Source organism: Pelodiscus sinensis, chromosome 1, assembly GCF_049634645.1.
Source record: "Pelodiscus sinensis isolate JC-2024 chromosome 1, ASM4963464v1, whole genome shotgun sequence".
NCBI classification, from domain to species: domain Eukaryota; kingdom Metazoa; phylum Chordata; order Testudines; family Trionychidae; genus Pelodiscus; species Pelodiscus sinensis.
In genome coordinates, this window is record NC_134711.1 from 162359822 (window position 1) to 162377429 (window position 17608).

The 17608-nt window shown below is 46.0% G+C and overlaps 1 protein-coding gene across 1 annotated transcript in view; it reads left to right on the top strand.

The window, feature by feature from the left end:
- PTGFRN (prostaglandin F2 receptor inhibitor) overlaps positions 1–17608 on the top strand; it is a 106025-nt gene that overhangs the window by 23187 nt on the left and 65230 nt on the right. The window contains exon 2 of the mRNA XM_075909226.1: positions 12886–13251. Within this exon, the coding sequence (XP_075765341.1) occupies positions 12886–13251 (366 nt within the window). The remainder of the gene's footprint in view (positions 1–12885; positions 13252–17608) is intronic.

Genomic DNA, 17608 nt, shown 5'->3' on the forward strand with positions numbered 1-17608 from the left:
ATTTAAGACTACACAACCTGAGACACCACAAGGCCTGATTTTCAGAAAAAACTGAACACTAATCCTCTCAAAAATTAGGCTTTTTTAAAGATGTCAGATCGAGCACTCAAAATCATTAGTGCTTTGTTATATTTTATCTGTACTAATGTATTTTTTTATGTCAGGATTAATGCTCGCTCTCTCACACTCTCACTCTCACTCACACTTGCAGATATTACACATGATTATATGTGTTGTTGAGAAAAAACTATGTATGAGAAAAACAGTAAAGGACAGGGGTGGGCAATAATTTTTGGCCGATGGCCACTTAAAAAATTTCTGATGGCTCCTGGGCTGCCTGTAAGGGGCGGGGCCTAAACTGAAAGAGGCAGGGCCAATATGCTTCTGGGCTATGCCACCAACAGACTGATTGGTCTGGGGGTGGGGAAGCCCCTTTGCCCCCCCCTTCCCACTAGGCACCCACGCTGGGCCCTGCTGCGTGCTCCTCGCAGGGCGGGGGTAGGGCTGGAGGAGGCTTTGGGTGCTCCCCTAGCCCCCAGGCTAATCAGGGCCTGGGGTCAGGGGAGTTCTACAAAGTTTCCTTTGCCCTGCCCCTGCCCTGCATGAGCGTACGGCATTTTGAATTTCCGTGCACTCCTTGCGGGGGAGAGAGGGTGGGTGGAGGAAATCAGGGCTTGGGGGCGGGGGAGCGTGCAACGTTTCCACCTGCCTTGCAAGGAGCGCGTAGCACTTTGAAGTGCAGCATGCTCCTCGCAGAGCGGGAGGAAGTTTTGCATGCTCTCCCTCCCTCGGGCCCCAATTGGCTTGGGGTTGGGAGCACGACAGGGCCTCTGCGGGCTGGATCAACCCGCTTGGCGGGCCCCCACAGAGGCCCTTTTGCCCACCCCTGGTATGGGACCGGGGCTTAGTAAAAGTTGGATGTTCTACTTTATATTAGTAAAGTGTCAACTTGTGTGCTTAAATATGCAGCACCTGGTGGTCTTAAAGTTATATATCCAAGTTGGATTTCTCTCAACCTATTTTGGCAACTTAGCCCATTATTCCCTGAAGGTAGGTAGACTGGGTGCCATGCAAATTGCTATGTGAGGGTCTTTCAGATAGGAAAACAAAGTTATTTTTTTGAATTGTACAGAGTTCTTCACCACTTTCTACAGCCCTTTATTACCTTTAACTATTAGTGGCAATGAAAGGAAATACAAAGCCAACGCTTAATAGGGTTGTATTTGATGCTATGAGAAAACTAAAGGCACAACCTTCAGTGCTGTAAACATCTAATAGTCCGTGATCTGTTTAGAACAAGAGCTGCTTTAACAATTTATAATAAACTACAGTTGTCTTCTCCCTTGTGAATTCATCTTTAATATGAGGTCTACTATCTTCCTCTGATATGTTTTGTGCAGTGAACAAGACAGGCCCATATGCAGGAATTTCTGTGGGGGGTGCTTTTATTTTTGTAAATGTGGACTGCAAGGATGTGAATGGTGCCCCAAGTAAGCGTGGGAAATCAGCTCCAGCCTTCCACCGGCCGGCCAGAGCATTGGGGGTAGGTGGCTCGGGCAGCGTGTTGCTCATGCCTTTCCCTGACCAGCTGGAGCATGCTTACTTGAGGGACTGGGGGGGGGAGGAGGGTGCTTTCGCACCCTTTGCACCCACCTGCAAGATGCTGCACTTTGGGACCTGTGCTCTCATCAGGCTGTGATACAAAACACTGAGCCATACATGGTGTTCCATTTTACAAACTCCCACTTAGCTTACCAGATGTGATGAAATGGGGATTGTATGCACTCTGTTTGCTTTATGTTGCATGTGTATGTGTGTGCACGCGCGCGTGCCGCAGTTTCCCTGGACACTGAATAGGTGCCGGGATGGGAATTTCAGGTGTGACTCTTGCTGAGGGACCTCTGCCATAGCCCAGCACATACACACTGGCCCAGGCTCTCTGTAACCTGAGCCGGGTGTGTGTACAATCAGGTGACACCTTTTGACCAGGAAGCTGGACAAAGGAGGAGGCGGGGCTTCCTGCAGGGCTGGGACTGGTTGCTGAGTGTGAGAGTTAATCTCAGCTGGTTTAGGATACAGGGAGGGAATCCAGGGCCCTGGCTCTGGATCCCACTCCAAGATGGGTTGTACTGACTGCTTCTGGTTCCTTTGCTAACAAGTCTGTTCTACACTGTATCCCTGTGAACTAATAAACCTTCTGTTCTACCTGCTGGCTTACTCACATCTGGCTGTGGATGGGGGTGCAGGGCCTGGAGGCTCCCCAAACCTCGGTGACACCAGTCTTTGCTTCTTGGTTGATGCAAGAAGCATACTTCCTATTTCTGTTCCTCCAAGTCTTGATCTTCTCCATCCTCCATGTACGTCTCAGATGGTGGCAGCATACAGGCACTTGTATGGGACAGGTGGAACTCTGTTTCCTGTGGAAAGGCACTTTCCACTTTCTCCAGGTATTAATATTGGGGCCCAATAGTTCTCCTGATCTGAATTTTTTCTCGGGACCTCAAGTCTCTTATTGCCTACTTAAGAGGAGCTGGGTTACAAGTTGCTTAGGTGAGTTGAAACTTCATTGCTGGGAAGGGGAGATGGATGAGATAACAAGTCAATGTTGTATAGAAAGAAAAGAGGGATTTTTACTCCTTGGTTGCCTATTATGTAGTGCAGGACATTAGAGCTTCTGGGTGGAGCATGGATTGGGGCACTTGGAGTGGAGTCCTTGGGCGTTCTCTGCATGCTGAGCAGAGGGGACTTGCAAGTCTCTGTTCTGATCTCGGTGACATCCGGTTACCCAAAAATCTAATGCAGTTAGTCTCTGATCACATGTTTTGAGGCTGCCCTTAAGATGCAATATGCATTGCTTCAGCCCAATAGAGATAATGGGTTTTAAGCAATTACACCCAGGCTTAATTCCTTTAAATAAGCTCTCTGCATTATCTAAAAAAAGAACCCCAACAGACTGGGAAAGAACAATACGTGTGTGTCTCTTGTGCACTCTCCCAGTCACTCCGTACTGATGTCTTGAGATGATAATGCTGCACATCTGTAGAGTCATAACAATCTGCATGTTACGCTTTATCTAGATGGTGCCACAATCAGGGAGGTATAACGGGGCTGTTAGGAGACCTGGTATAGAGCTCTGTATGTTTCAGACACACTAGTGCTTGTAGGATGATTACAGCTTAGCCATAAAGACTCACATTTGGTCTCCCTGTGGTCTCTGATGATGAGCTGGCAGGTGCTCTACTGATCAGAGCAGTCAGAGTGTTGTCGCTTAGAAAGAGTGATGAGTGCCTGCCATTTCATTGAGTATAAACCCCCAGCTCTCCAGCCCTTTGTGTACATCTGCATTAGGGAGAAGGGTCTGGTGTTGGGGTGAGTGGGAGTGCGAATGAAAGAGATTTCCCTTAATTAGATATAAGCTGAGTAAAGTAATTTATTTAAAGTAGCAAGCTGAATTTCTGACACTCAGAGACATTCCTTTCAATCTGCCTAACCTACTTCTTGCCAGACTGCAAAGCACAGTATGAGATAAAGGTTATAATTGGATGGATCTTTTAAAAAAAATTACAGTGTTGGTGTAAACATGTCACTTTTAGAGACGTATTATAAAATAAAATGTATGTAGCAGCAATAATATCAGAGGATTTTGACACAAGTATGGATGCATTCAGGTTTTTTTCCCTTTCCTTCTCTTACTAGAGGTGGTTCTGTCATTCAGTGCATTTGTTTCTTGGTTAAAGCTGTGTAATGGCAATCCAGCATGCAGGGATCAGAGACAAGGACCAAATTCTTCCACTCCTTGAGGAGAGAGATCTGTAGCGTGACTGAGGCGAGCCAATAGAGGAATCTCCTGTCTCTTCAGTCAGTGTTCCTTCCCCAGATGACAGGCAGGTGAATAGTTTCTGACAGTGGTCTGACCAGCCTTCCTCTGGAAGAAAGGATGTTCTGATGTCTTTGTATGGGTGTTTCCTTGGCAGTGCAAAAGGGGTGTACGGAACAGGACTTTTTACCACTGTGTGCGGCACTGTTATGCACATCACAAGGTTAGTGCATTTTCAGTGTAGCATGGAAACGGGAGATGTGTCTGCTAGAAATAGGAGACACGTCAGCAGGTGGAAGTAATTCCTGGATGTTTGGAGCTGATGACACATTGAGGAGACTCTTGCCCTTGATACAATACTCCACTGAATCACAATCCAGATTGCAGCTGTGGTAATGATTCTTCCATCTTAAATACCTCCATTTATTTTCATAGTTGGCTGCCATGTTCTTCCTGTCATAAATTGTTGTTCTCTGTTAAAGAGATGCTTTGTTCCACCCCAGACATGGTTGCATTTTATTGGCAAATCCAGCTTTCGTTGTGTATCTGCTTGAAAGGTACTTTAGTTTGTTCATCCCTGAAGGATCTCAGACATGTATCATTGTATCATATGGCTGCCTTAGTTGAAAGAAATCACCTGGATGTTTCAACTGTCCTTGCTTTTCTGGGGCATAGACATACGGTGCTTAGTCTCAACCAATTTGCTCACCTTTCAGTTCTCCTTTTCAGCTATTGAATGGCTCTCTAATTGGCATCCTGCTGCTTATCACATCACACTTACCTTTGAGCAGCTGACATGGAGAGTTGACCTTCTCCCTCCTGCCTGTTGAAACCATGTGCTCTTACTTTTATTAGGTGAATGTGTGTAGACCACAGAAGGAACTTCATGCCAGAGAATGGTCTCCAAAACAGTGGTCTGTTCTGATGTGACTCTACAAGGAGCAAGCTTTAAAAGTCTCAACAGCAAGACATGAATGGATTAGCTAGGTGGTAGGAAAGCTAAAAAAGATTCCCTTATTGCCTTTACCACATACGTTTTCACCCTCAGAGTAATAGCAACATTACAGCAGCTTCATCCTCATCTGGAAACTGACATTAGTGTACAGTCCCATGGTGCTAGCAAACTAGAGTGCTCTCCCAGTGGGGTCTGTTGTGCTCTAGAAATAAATACACTCTGCCTGTGTCATAAGAGAGAGGACTATTTACAGAATTCCAGGTTTCTGTGCCTTGTAGGTGATTCTACAGATTTTCTGCTTTCTTCTCCTATACGTAAAGCATGAGCAATCAAGAAGTATCTAAAATATTTTAGTATCAGGTGCTCATCACTTCCTACCAGCAGGACTTTCCTATTGATTGAGGCAAGAGCTGCAAACTGGAAGGGATAATTGGATTGGGAATTTCCTTCCTTATTTGTGGTGGTGCGTACTTTATCACTAAGAATAAATGTGTACAAAATTTATAAGGCATGATACTTTTAAAACTTCACTTCATCTGTCCCTCACCACCCTAAAACAGTGAGCAGCTCTGCAGCTAATATGGTTAACATCGGCCTGTCCAAACTCTTTCCTCTCCCCCGCCTCTCTTTCTTCCCTTTGCCTCCTGTCTCCACTCTGGCATTTGTTTAATCATCGGATATTCCATAAACAGCATATACAGGTGACTGAGAAAAAGGCCAGAGGCGCAGGTAAATGTGTGTATTGTGTGTGTATAGCAGAAACAGGGAAGAGAGCAGTAACGGGAACCATGCAACTATGGATTAGAGTGGGGGAATAGGCACTAGTCTAGGGGTGGCCAAAATGAGTGCTTAAACATAGCAATGAGGCTTGTGGAGTCTACCCATTTCAATAGGCAGCATTGCATCTGGATGCAAGCTGCTTGCCATGCAGATGAAAATGAAGCATTTGTATGCTGGGACTTACGGATTCCAAGCGGATTATAAAGTGTGGGCAACTGAAATGTGCTCCATTTAAATGTTTCTGATAAGCGGTTAACATGGTTCTTTGGTTTTCCTCCATTCTCGCATGTAATCCCCCTAGAGTGAAGGGAGCACTGGTATTATTATTTGTATCACAAGGCTGAGCAATGTTTACATGTATCTATTGTACATGTGTTGACCTCACTACAGAGATCCTATTGTTTTTGTTTTGAAAAGTAACCCCAGTTCTTCCGTGTGTGGCTTGGTATGCTTTGAAAGGAGGCAGCATTTATGCAGTTTCTTTTCAACCATGTTCAGTGTCTTAATTCTAGTTTTTTATATAAGGCCACACTAAATAAACATTGTTGGTGGTCTTTAATAGTATAAAATACTAAACTTAAAGTATCCTTCCAGCTTTTCTGCCACTAGCATATACAGTGTCTTGCCTTCTCCCCCATCTGTTTCTACAATTAAATGGGATTCAAGTGAATTCGTTATGAACATGCCATCCTGCATTAATGATGAAATATATTAGATGTCTTGGGAGACAAATGATGCCAGTAAACCCAACAGTGTGCGTTGGTACATCACAAAATTTGAACTCTGGCTACTCTGGGGAATTAGGGATGTGTATGACCACTTCACTAGTCAACTTATCAAGTAGTTGCATCATTACTTGACTACTTGCCCCCCCCCCCCCGCTGTGTCTGTATCAGAGGCATCAAAGTGGGGGAGCAGCATCCAGTTCCCCCCAGCACTATCTCCAGTGCCAGGAGAGGGGAATGGGGGGACAGAACTGCAGTGGTCCTGGAGCCAGAGCGAGCCAGGACTGCTGGAGCCGGAGCGAGCCAGGACGGCTTAGTCCTGGCTTTCGCTGTCCCCTGGAGCTAAACCTGCTGCAGCTCTGCAGCTTAAATATAGTAGAAGCTGAGCTGCCTGCACACCTGGCTCCTACTACATTTAAACTGCAGAGCCACAGTGGGGTAGCGAATGACCCCCCCCCCCCCACCAACTAATTAAGTAATCAATAGAAATTCCATTTAATACTTGATTAGCTAATTAACCACTGTTTAACATCTCTAATGGGAATGGGGGAAATATGGGTTTTTAATAGGGACGTTAAAATGTTTATTCAAGTAAACATGTAACTGCTGAAAACTTCATCGGTTACATGCGGGGGACAGATGACTTTGCGGGAGCCAGTTTGCCTGCTATCCCCTTTGCCTCTGATACACACAACCCCCTGCTCTGCTGCCTCTGATACAGACAGTGGTGTGTGTGTGCGGGGGGGAGGGAGGGAGCCGAGGCGAGGCAGGTGGGAGCTGGTATGCACAGGGAACTGGCTTTTAAGAACCCTAAATTCAAGGGGTCACCTGTAACATCCCGGAATGTGATCTGTCACAGGAGTCACCCAGTAATGGGTATCTTGGGCAGCGTGAGCCACATCAAATGCCCCGATGAGGTGAAGCTGTGCTCTAGTGTGATAGCTGGTCAGAAAATGAGGTTAAAATCCCCAGACTGAGAGTCTCAATTTATATGCTTCAGAGGAGTAGCCGAGTTAGTCTGTACCAGGAAAAATTTAAAAAACAACAAATAGACTAGTAGAACCTTAAAGACTAACAAAACATGTACATTTGAAGAAGTGCGCTGTGCCCACAAAAGCTCATGGTACCATCTACATGTTTTGTTAGTCTTTAAGGTGCTACTAGTCTATTTGTTGTTTTTTAAATTTTTCCCGGTACAGACTAACTCGACTGCAGTGGTCCTGGAGCCGGAGGGGCTTTTTCAATATGAGCAGCCACAAATGGTGTTTTCAGAAAATAAACCTGTAGAAAATTCGCACAGGCTATTTCTCCTCCAGGTCTTTTCTACCCTCTCTCCTCCTCCTTCCTCTCCTCCCTGCCCGCAGTAAGAATGAAACAATTCCCTGTTGCCAGAACTGGGCCTGAAAGAGGGGAGGGTTGTTCAGGATGCATGTCCAACAAATTCAGCAGAGTGCTTTAGACCTGTTTTTTCAGAGGTGCTAAATGTCTATGTCTTCAGTGCAAGTTGGTGGGATCTGTGGTGACTGGAAAAATGAGGATGTGAGCTGGCTTTGTCTATCCCAGTGTAAATGGGTAGACCTCCCCACATTAGTTATGCCTTTGTCACCACTAGATTGGGTTGCTACAGTACATATGTGGAGCTACACCTGAAGACTAGTGGAGAAGATGAGTACTCATTTATTTAGGCCATATCTACGTTAAGTTTTTAACGTAGTACGTATCCCAGTGTGCCAAGTACTGCTATGTGAGGCAATGCATTCGGGGGCATTTCTGTAATTTTTTTTTAATAATAATGAGGTGCCTAGAGGTTGCTCAGAGCTAGAGGTCATTTTCCCAGGAGGTCACTTTCTCCATCCCATAATGACATCTATATCCCATAATTTTCACGCCTTAAGCCACATGGTACTTAGTCTGCAGTCTCTGATTGAAGCAGAGGTTTTCATGGAGGTTGCAAATACAAGGCACGTGACTGTCCTGAATTTGCAGACTAACAGGAAGTAATGCAACAACAGAGGACAGAAGGCTAAATATGCTCTAAACCACCAAACTAGTCCCTCTAGCTTCTTCTGTCTTTGGAAATCTGTAAGAGCACATCTTCATGCTTACATTCATTTCCTTCCTTACATTGCAGACAGTAAACTCTGCCTCTCACTGGGTGGGCTCCTGCATTAAAACTGAATTAGAGAAAATGGAAGAAATATATCTGAGTGGTGCAAAAGAAGTCCAGTTTCCTTAACAGCTAAGTGACTTGATCTATCACAATTGTATGTCTCCCTGCTGTTATTTCATCTGGTTTGTTATAGTGCTTTTTTTCCTTAAAGGTGTTAAAAGTAAAAAACCTACATTTAATGAAGCACTAAGGTTGGAAACTTAATAGCATGAAAGTCAGGAAATTAGCGAGGCTTACTACAGTGTTAACTTTGCTGTATGAGGCATATGCCCAGTTGAAATTATTGTATTTCAAAATGAAGAGCTGAATCTGGGCTGTGATTCTGTGGGAAAATACACAATCAGAGTTAACAGCCAGGGTGATGAAGACCACCTATCAAAGCTTCGTTCATTTGTTAACTAAATTGCTATGGGAAAATCATGCTGCCTATAATCAGAAAACAAAAAACAATCATATCAGATCATTTACTTTAATGTTCGTGGCACAAAACTGTTTAAAATGATTGTGGAAGCTTTATTTGTTACTTGCAGAAATACCCAGTGTCGCCCGGGGAAAATATAGTAAAAGATGTGATGAATGAACTACATCAATGACATTAAGAGAGCATATTTTATTGGAAATAATTTTCTCTCCTATATTACTGTAAGAAATTAACATAGCTCGTACTTTCTCTGTTATCATAGGGAAAGGATCTCATAGTTGCAGTTTGTGACACGCTTCAAAGAAGAGTCCAGCAAATGCCTATGATCAGGTGCTACTAAAAGCTATTTAGTGACACAAGGCTCTGGGGGCCCAATTGGGGTTCTGGGGGAACCGATTTTGATATATAAGCAATCCAGTGATTGAAGTTAGGAAATCAGGAGTATCTGTGCAAAATTTTGTGTTTCTATGATCAGGTGCTACTAAAAGCTAATTATCAGTGGGCCCAGTTGGGGCTATGGGGGAATCAGGGAACCTATTCCAAGATCTGAACAATCCAGTTATTGAAGTTAGGAAATCAGTAGTATCCATGCAAAATTTGGTGTTTGTAGCTCTTACTGTTTCGTGAGATCTTTTGGGACAAACAAACTTTCAGAAATATAAGAATAATTAATGTTGTACTGAAGTAAGTACTCATGTGGCCAACTGGTGCAGGCTGTGGGAAAGAAGTGTGGATGGATAAGACAAGTGTGATGTGGGGCCCCTCCCTGAGAGAGAAGTTCCTGTTGATGGATCCTGGTATTTTTGGTAATTCTATAGCTAAATTTGGATATGACCCGAATCTCACGTTAGGCCTCCTAGATCTGATGTAATTAATTGATCTGCAGATAGAGATATAATTGAATATAATGGATCTTTTCACTATTGAATCCTGTTCTCAGACAAATAAGTTGTTTTTCAAGGTCTATAACAGGTGGCTTCCGTTGTATGGATGGTGAAGCACAGTGGTTAAAAGTTGTTAAACTTTATTTTGTAAATCTGAGCTGAGAGTTCCCATGTGAGTGCTCTCCAAGGACTCTGGATATTAGCTCCACTACCTTGCTTTGTGGTCTTAGAAACCAGGGTGGTCTCGGGAAGACAGATCCTTTCAGCATCCTGGCTGCCCTTCGGCATTCCCAAGCACTATCCCAATATGTCTTGTGATGGATGTATAGGTTGGGGTGATGGAGCAGGACTGCAGATTTCTGTAAGTGATTTCGTTGAAAGACTGAATCTGAAAGATTTGCGTCGGTTGCTGAAGAAGTATTTTCCTTTCATGGAAAGGCTGGGATTGTGAATGAAGGCAGCACTCATTTTCTCTTGGGAAGTGTGCTAACCTGCCAAAGCCAGCCTGCAGCTGCAGACATTATTCTCTCAGCAACAGAGCCAAACCCACCGGAAAAGTCTCTGTGCTGTTTCTTTGCCAGGTCATCTGGCTAAATTGAGCAGTTTGCATTTGGTCCTAGCATAATGTATTGCTTCTCCAGTCTTCCGCAGGGAATTAACTTTGCCTGCATGGTCAAGGGGTTTAAGGAATACTGTCTGGCACCGTGTCTTTCTCTGTCTTCTGCACAACTCTGAGCACTCTTGGTTTTCCAATAAATAGTTGTAATATTATCCAGACTTCTGGTACATCACCATCTGGTGGTACAGGAATTACTAGCTATCAACCTAAAGCATTCGTGCCATGGTATTCACTGGGGGTGTGTCTAGACTACATGCCTCCTTCGACGGAGGCATGTAGATTAGCCAGATCGGAAGAGGGAAATGAAGCCGCGATTAAAATAATCGCGGCTTCATTTAAATTTAAATGGCTGCCCCGATCTGCCGATCAGCTGTTTGTCGGCAGATCGGGGGAGTCTGGACGCGATGCCCCGACAAAGAAGCCTTTCTTCATCGACACAGGTAAGCCTCGTGAAACCAGGCTTACCTGTGTCGATGAAGAAAGGCTTCTTTGTCGGGGCATCGCGTCCAGACTCCCCCGATCTGCCGACAAACAGCTGATCGGCAGATCGGGGCAGCCATTTAAATTTAAATGAAGCCGCGATTATTTTAATCGCGGCTTCATTTCCCTCTTCCGATCTGGCTAATCTACATGCCTCCGTCGAAGGAGGCATGTAGTCTAGACACACCCTGGGTTTTGGAGTGTCGGGTGCGGAATGAATTCTGAGTTCTATGCTTGTATTTTATGCTGCTGTTTTTTCCTGAACTGTAGGCTCTTCCTTTTATTTGTTTTGGAATTTGTCAGTCAGCAGTTCAGGCTGGACAGTTCAATCTTGATCACTCTTTTTCTTCTGATGTAGAAAGGAAAGACAACATTCTTTGCTGAACTGCTCTGTGGCAGTAATGGGGTAGAGCCCAAACTTATTTTTAAAATGCAGTGGACAAGGAGAGACAGGACCTTGCTCTTTGGAACCTTAAATGTGTGACTGCTTGGCCAGCAAATGATGACCCATGCCGATTTTCTACAGACTGGCTAGAGAAATTAAATGTGTACAAAAGATTTGCAAGATGCACGCTTTTTATATTGCACTAAATGCCGTTTTACTACAATTGTAGCATGTGTTGCCTATCATGGATAGAAACCTTGGCATATCAGGGTTTCTAACAGAAGACGTTCGAGGAGGAATGAGTAGTCAATAAGTGGTCTTAACATGTGCTCCAGAAGTGGGAGAAGTTGGGGATCTTTCGAGTAAATAAAAAGTTTGTTTCATTTAAATTTTATTGTGGGAAGAAGGAATGCATGGGGTTACAGAAGGTTTAGAATCATTAGCCTTTAGAGCAGGGATGCTGAATTCCCAAAGGGGGCTCTTGTACATTTCAAAAGCAAAGCACGCACAGAGAGCATGGGGCAGAGGCGGCCTTATGGACTAATTGAATAGTTGATGCAAATTGCATTGACTGTTTGATTAGTTGATCTAAATTTAATATCCTTAGTTAGCTGTGGACTTTCACTTTGGGATGGCTGGGCCAAATACTCTTTTCTCTTGTGCAGTCACCCCACTGTCTTCATACAAACTGTTGTGTCTTAATTGAAATTCTCAGAAGGTGGAACCATTATGGCAATAAGAATGGATGGAAAAGTAGAAACATCTAATTCTTGGTTCAGTTCTTAGTCATGTTATGTAAAGCCATTGTGTCTAGTCTAGTGGAAAAGGGGACTGGGAAAAATCTAAGTTTGAAAGAAATGGATTTGGTGGGATACCTTTATCTGATCTTAATGAACAAACCTCAGTTGGCACCCGAGAGGAAGGTAGAAACTCCCTTAATAGACAGTATGTCACTAAGCAAACAATGCTAGAATGAATACAGAATGGGATGGGAAATAATGCTCAAAATATTACCAAGTGTTTATGTAAAGCAGTGATGCAACCCGACCTGGAACACTGTGACTTATGGCCAGCCTATCTCAAATATTTTATCAGGCATGGAAACAGTGGGTGACAAATGACTAGAGACATGAGAAGACTTCCAGTCTTTTCAGAATCTCTTCATACAGAGCTGTTAGAAAGAGGAGTGAATGAGAAAATATACTAATGGCAAACTTCATGGGTAGAAAAGGTAAATAGAGTACATGGGGACATTCAAATGAAAATAGAAAGGCAACAAACTTCATTTTTTTTACACAACAGATAGTGAACATGCAGAACTTGTTTTCAGTAATGTCTTGTGATAGCTTTGGAGGGTTCAAAGGAATAGAGATTTATGTGGCTATTCATGATCCATAGTTCTATTAGACAGGGAAAGCAGATAGAGGGAAAAGCACTTGGGGTGCAGGACAGAGTGCAATTGACATGGGTTAGAAGGAAAACTTGTAAGGTCAGGGGATTCTATAATTTTCCATCTCTCCACTTCTCATGCCACGCCCTGTAGCGTTTGATACTTGGCACAGTCGGAAGATAAATACTGGCCTAGCTGGACATTGGATCCAGCATGGTATTTCCTATGTTAATTGTCTGTTTTCTCTTCTCTCATCTAGCTCTTTGCAAAGGGCGAATCGTGAGGGTGCCCAAAAGCCCACTCATTCGAGTTGAAGGTACAGAGACGGTGATCCCCTGCAATGTTACTGACTATGATGGACCCAGCGAACAGAACTTTGACTGGGAATTTTCCCAGGGAACTGACTTTGTGCGTATAGTGAGCACCTGGGACTTGTCATTCACCTCCCAGCAATACCAGAAGAGGGTTGATGATAAGGAAATTGTGCTGAGGCGGAGCAGTAATAATGCTGTGGAACTCCTGATCAGAAATATCCAGCCAGTTGACCAAGGAGAATACAAGTGCATCACCCCTAGCACAGATGCCACTGTTCAGGGAAATTATGATGCTACGGTCCAAGTGAAAGGTATGACCACAGGGTGGGGGTGGGGGGTGTTCATAATCCATACAAAACATTGTTGTGCATCTGTACCAGGGGCGGGCAAACTTTTTGGCCCAAGGGCCACAGCAGGGTATGGAAATTGTATGGGGGAGCCTTGAGTACTCCAAAATGGGGGTTGGGGTGAAAGGGTGGGGGGGTAAGGGCTCTGGCTGCGGGGATGAGTTCTTGCGTGGAGCTAGAAATTCGGTGATCAGGGTGTGTGTGGGGCTCTGGGTTGGGATAGGGGGCTGGAGTGCAGGGGGGTTGTGGGTTCAGGCTGGGATTGCAGGCTCTGGAGTAGGACTGGGGATGAGAAGTTTGAGGTGCAGGAGAAGCCACCGGACTGGGACAGAGGGATTCAGAGGGCAGGAGGGGTTGGGATGCTGGGAGGGCATGCTCAGGGGTCCCAGCCTCTGGCCTGCACTTAACCTCCTCACGCAGCTCATGGGAGCAGCAGCATGTCCCCCTTCTGGCTGGCTCCTATACAGAGGCATAGCCAGCAGGCTCTGTGTGCTGCTCCACATCTGTATGTGCCTCCCCTGCAGCTCCCATTGGTCATGGTTCCAAACCAATGGGAGTTGTGTGGGGGCGTTGGGGTTGAGACAGCATCACATGGAGCCTTGTGGCTGCCCCATGCATAGGAGCTGGAGGTAGGGATGTTAGATATCGTGTAATTCAATAGTCGTGTAACTGTGTGAAATCTTATCAGTTACATGACTATTCGATAAACTCTGGGGGAAGGGCTGGCAGCCAGTGCACTTCGGCCCCACTCTCGGGGAGCCCCCTGCCACCCCACACTGTTACCTCTGTATCAGAAGCCTCTGTATCAGAGGCAGCAGCGTGGGGTGGCAGGCGGGAGCCAGTCTTCCAGGAGAGCCTGTTTAAAAACCAGCTGGTCCCACACTGCTGCTTCTGTATCAGAAGCAGCAGTGTGGAGTGACAGCAGCCCCTGTCTGCAGAAGGGCTGAGCTCCCTGTGAGGAGAGGCTGCTCCGTGGGATGCTGCCATGGATCAGCCTGTGTCTGCGTCAAGCCTGGGTTGCTGCGGACAGAGGCTGCTTTGCAGCAGCCTCCCCTGACCCTCTCCCCCCACCACGCTGCTGCTCATAGACACAGCAGCGTGGTGGAGGTGTGGGGGAGGGAGCGCAGGCGGCACCGTAGAGCTTGTGCTGGAGGAACTGGTTTTTAAGCGTGTAGTAAGTTGAGAGTCTGTAACATAATATCAGCAGGCCTAAAATCTAGTGAGCAAGACTTTGGCTCAGTGAAACTGCAGGCAGGAAAGAGGCTTGGCTAAAGAGAAATAATATAAGCCAGGTCAAGCATAAAGAACTCCAAAAGGTACCAGGTACAGGATGCAAGCACATGCCAGAGGGGTTGTAACAGAGCACCTTGCTGAGAAACATTTTGGTACCAACTGCTACTCCACAAATAACGTACATAATGACCTAAGTTCAGGACCGGGTTGAAGTTGACAGCATGATGAATAGTAAGTAAACTCTACTTCTGCAAGGTAAGGGAAGGTAACTAAATAACAGAGGATGGCAACCTGATATATCAGTAATGTGTAACTTGTTTGTGCCTGTGTATAAAAGTGCATCCCACAGGGTGATCACTGACTGACCGCGGGAGGGTGGGGTGGGGCTGGAAATCCAGGGCACTTAATGGGTGTTAGTCCATTGCCACGGCTTACATAAGGTGTAGTGGTGCAGCGGTGAGTCTGTTCACTGACAGACAGCTATTATTGTTTGTTTGGCAATGAACCTGCTCAGGTGATTTCAATCTTTATCAGATTTGTGGTCTCTGGGGGCTCTCTCGGGAGTTTGTCAAGTTGACTCATTGTACACGGGTAACGTGCTAGACAGGAGCAAACGCATGCATGCAGCTGAAAGTTTATCATCGACGGAGTACAGGACCTGTCAGGAACCCATTGGGACTAACCCTGAAACCTGACTGATGACAAAGCTGGCTCTTCCCAGCACCGGCTCCTGCCTGCCCCTTTCACTGCCTCTGTAGTAAGCAGAGGGGGTGGTGATGGGAGGAGAGGGCCGGTGGGTTCGTTGAGCCAACGTGCACAGGGAGCCTGATTGAAAGCTGGCTCCCTGCGTGTATCAACTCCAGCCTGCCCCTTTCACTCTCTGCACTGCTGCGCCTCTATCAGAGGCTGCAGCATGGCAGAAGGGGTGCGGGGGGACGACAGAGCCAGTGCTTCCGGGGAGCTCAAAGCCAGCTCCTCATGGGTGCTAGCTTTCGCTCCCCTCCTCCCTTGCTGCCTATGGCGAGTGGGAGTGCGTGTAGTCAACACATGTAGCCCAGGCTTATCGGTTAATCAGGTAGTCGACAACACATTGACTTCCATAGCTGGAGAGTGGACATGCTGCTGCTTCTAGGAGCCACATGGAGCCATGGCATACGCAGAGCAGGGCAAATCTCTGAACTTGCTTCCCAGCAGGACCTTGAAGCCTGAATTAAAACTGCTTGATGGGCCAGATGCTATTCAAGGTCCATAGTTTGCCCCACTCTGATCTGGCCTGAAAATAAGCATATCCCCATTTTTTTCCTGAATTCCTGTTACTGGTTATCTTTGTCATCCCTCTTCCCCCAAATCCTTTCCTAAAGCCTCCCTTCAAAAATATGCTCTTCAAAGGGTGGCAACGGCAGAGGGAAGTGAGATAAGAAGGTGAAGGAGGCACGTTATTGTAAATATTACCGAAGTTGTCATGTTACCAACTGCCAAAACTAATAACAAACTACAAATTGTTTGTTCTTAAGAGTCCAGGGAGCTGCAAATTTACAGCCTTTCCAGGACCATTGTGGTTGTTTAGTCTGATCACCTGTACAAAACGAGCCAGAGGACTTCTCTAAAATAATTCCTAGAGCAGAGCTTTTAGAACATCCTATCCTGCTTTTAAAGTTCAGTGGAGGAGAATCCACCACAACCCTTGGTAAAATATCAAATGCTATTGAGGCAGGGAGGATAGGAGAGGGAGAACTGGAATAAAAGAGGGGAGACAGAGAATGTTTTGTAGCTAAGGTCATGTCACCTAGGGGTTTCCCGGTGAGGTAGGAATAGTTTCCTGCTTTCTAGACAGCATCATCATCCTGGTTTATTTCTTTTGATTACAAAAAATAATCTTTTTTACCCTTGGTGTTGCTTCTCTGAATACCATAGAAACAGGTCCCTCCCTGCAGGCATAGAGTAGGCTGGAATGGGGTTGCCTTGGTCTTGTCCTCGATAGCAGAACTAGAGAAAAAGGGGTGAGGAATAAAATAAAGGACTTCATTCCACATTCCTGAAGTGAGTGATTCACTTTGATAAAACACCTGGGTTTAATGTGACTTTTTTTTTTGGAGGGAGCTGGAAGGTTGTGGAGGAGAAGAGCATTGTTCCCTCTGATTTTTCCCTGCCCTGAGTGAAATGAATTTTGCTATGTTCACCAATATGGAGAGCCCAGCAAATCTGTGGATATCTGCTTTATGTTCATGGATTTCCACATCTGCATGCAGAGATCCACAGTTCATTTTTGCGGATACAGATGTGGATGCGGACACAGATTTTGTATCCACGCAGACCTCTAGTAATATGGAGGTGATGTATGACACATCATCATCTTCCTATTGGTGCACCTGACAAAATTCATGTGGCGGAGTAGTGCCCAGGTGTTCTGAGTGTGGGAGAGGGCTCAGATCTGGAACAGAACATTGGGTGTGAAGGCTCTGGCTGGGGGTGCAGGCTTTGGGGTGGAGCTCTGGAGTGGACCAGGGATGAGGGTACTATGGCTGGGGCAGAGGGTTAGAGTGCAAGGCTGTGAGGGTTCTGGAGGGGGGATGCAGGCTATAGGTTGGGGCTGAGTTGAGGGATTTGGAGTGAAGGAGGAGGGTGCTCCGGGGCTCCGACTCCTAGCTCTCTCCCCTTGCAGCAGTACCTGCTCTGGGAAAGGCAAGGCACCTCCCTCTCCACAGTGGCAGCTCTGGGCTTGCTGCGGCAGGACAGGCACCCTTACAGGTTTCAGCCAGGTTCTGGCTGGGTTGGAGCTGGGGGAGGGCTGTCATGGCTGCGGCACAGACCCAGGGCTGGGCCACGCAGGCCATGGCTGGGTTTGGGCCAGGGGAGAGGTGCCAGGTTCAGGCCATCCCTCCCTTGGCCATAGCAGGCTAGTGACCCAGCTAAGTTGGGGCCGGGGAAGGGGGTTCCCAGCTATGGCTATGGGGGTCCTGGGCGAGGTCCTTGAGTGACTGTGTGGCAGTAAATAGGCAGCTGTGCAGCTTATAGAGAACTTAGGAGATGAGGGAGTGTCTAAGCCCAGCTGTGGGAAGTCAGTGTGATTGCTCGGTTGATTGTCAGC